Here is a 2168-nt window from a genome sequence, read left to right on the forward strand (position 1 = left end):
AGTGTTAATTGAATCTAAAAATACATATTTAGCGGCAATTAAGCGCTATTGATGGTTAATACAAATCCAATATAATTCCCCGAACCCAACTACTACATTATATTGTGTACGTAGCTATAACTTGTTTAAGAATTGTTATATATATGTGTGTGTGTGAATCGATCTCCTCACTCCTGACCAACTAGTGGATCATTATTATTGATGTAAATGGAAGATGCCATGAAGCCAGTTCAAACACGCATTTTTAAGAGATCGGTCAAATTAGGCAGAGGTGGCGGAGGAAGCATGAGATACCGTGGTGTTCGTCGTCGTCCTTGGGGCCGATATGCAGCGGAGATTAGAGACCCTCAGACCAAAGAAAGGAAGTGGCTAGGCACTTTTGACACAGCTGAGGAAGCAGCTTGTGCCTATGATTGTGCGGCTAGAAGTATGCGTGGTGTTAAAGCAAGAACTAATTTTCTTTACCCTCCTCTTACTCATGATTTTCTAAATGTCTACACTTGTACCAAAACACATAATCAGTTTTCCCTTGAGTCAAGTCTACCAAAATCATCGAATATGTTTGTATTTCATGAAATTGATGTCAACATATCGTCCAAGTCTTCAAACATTAATAATTTGAACAACAACCCTTGTGACGAACAACTACTTCCTCTCACGGGTTATCATGAGATATCAACTACTGTCGATTCGGGCATGGAATATTTCTTTCCCATTTTGCCTTGTGATAATTCTGGCTTTCTGGAACAGGCCTTAAATGGATTCTTCCCAAAGCCATTGCAAGAAAACAAGAGCAATGTTGGTCATGACATCAAACTTTCTAATTGCCCGGAGGATTTACTTAATTCTACTTCTGAATCATCATCCGAGCCAATTCATCAACAAATCTCTGGACCCATGACTTTTCATTACTCGGACCTTCTAAATATTTTAGCAGCCAACATGAAAAATTCGTCAACAATATTGCTTTAATTAATTACATCTATATATGAATATGTCCCTCCTTGTAATTAATTATTCCTCTTACTGAACTACTCTGCTATGATTTTCCTCTGGATGTTCCAATCTCAAATCTGAGAAAGTATGTTAATGCTTTTGTTTTCATGTCTACCAAATATACTTTTCTTTATTCCTTCTTTACCATCAAACATTTACTTTTTTCTAACTAAATCTCTTTAGTAGGATTCAGAAATGAGATTAATGATGACCAATTTAATTACTTTGTTACCGCATTTTCATTCACAATTTCTTAATCACCAAAGTAACCTCTAATTTTATAAACTTCAAAAAAGTTACTCCCTCCGTTTCAAAAAGATTGATCTGGTTTGACTTGGCACGAAGTTTAAGAAATTAAAGAAGACTTTTGAATCTTGTGGTCCTAAATTAAAGTTATGTCAAATGTACAAAATTGCCCTTAATCTTGTGGTCTTAAACATGCTACGTGGAAAGCAAAAAGTAAAATGTTACCAAAAAAGGAAAGAGGTCATTTTTTTAAAACTGACTAAAAAGGAAAGGAGGTCATTCTCTGTGAAACGGAGGGAGTATTATATACTCCTCAAATCTGTTATATTTTTTATTTTAAGTAAAAACTAATAGAATGTACCAGGTTGTAAAACAAATATACTTATTTAGTAGCCGTTTGGAAATATTTTTATTCAAATTATAAAAGAAATATTATTTTTTGAAGTTCAACTAGTATCTGTGACGGAACGAATTCAGTATGGGGTAATGGACATCCCCTTTCCAGTCTAAGATAAGGGGGAAATACCTCATTTCTTTGATCAAATCAATTTGGTATTTTCTATTATAAAGAAAAATAGTATAAGCGAATGTTTTTTGTATTTGGACATTAATTTCCCTTGAAAAATTAGGTCAATTGAACAATTATGTTAATTTGAAAAATAAAAAATACCTCAAAAATTCAATTAATTTGAAATGGAGGGAGTATTGTCTAGAACGTAATAAAGTGACTCATTTACTATTTACATGTTGTTTCACGTAATTTGATATATTCTAAAAAGAAGATGAAAGATAAACATATCAAAGAAATAAAAGGAACAACTTAATGAAACAATTAATTTTTGCATTTTTATTTTCAAAGGACATTCAAAAATCATAAATGACAAGTAATAGATAATGGTTAATTAGGTTAGGGTAATGAATAAAAG

The 2168-nt window shown here is 32.6% G+C and overlaps 1 protein-coding gene across 1 annotated transcript; it reads left to right on the forward strand.

Annotated features, from left to right (window-relative positions):
• The first annotated feature begins 207 nt into the window (after positions 1 to 207).
• Positions 208 to 972, forward strand: LOC107061965 (ethylene-responsive transcription factor ESR2-like). The gene has a single exon (XM_015312043.1). The coding sequence runs from the start codon at positions 208 to 210 to the stop codon at positions 970 to 972; it is 765 nt and encodes a 254-aa protein (XP_015167529.1).
• The last annotated feature ends 1196 nt before the right edge of the window (positions 973 to 2168 follow it).

The sequence above is a fragment of the Solanum tuberosum genome, unplaced genomic scaffold (assembly GCF_000226075.1).
Source record: "Solanum tuberosum cultivar DM 1-3 516 R44 unplaced genomic scaffold, SolTub_3.0 scf00182, whole genome shotgun sequence".
NCBI lineage: Eukaryota > Viridiplantae > Streptophyta > Magnoliopsida > Solanales > Solanaceae > Solanum > Solanum tuberosum.

Coding starts and splice junctions, on each gene's coding strand:
- LOC107061965 (XM_015312043.1), top strand. CDS start 208: ATGGAAGATGCCATGAAGCCAGTTCAAACACGCATTTTTAAGAGATCG.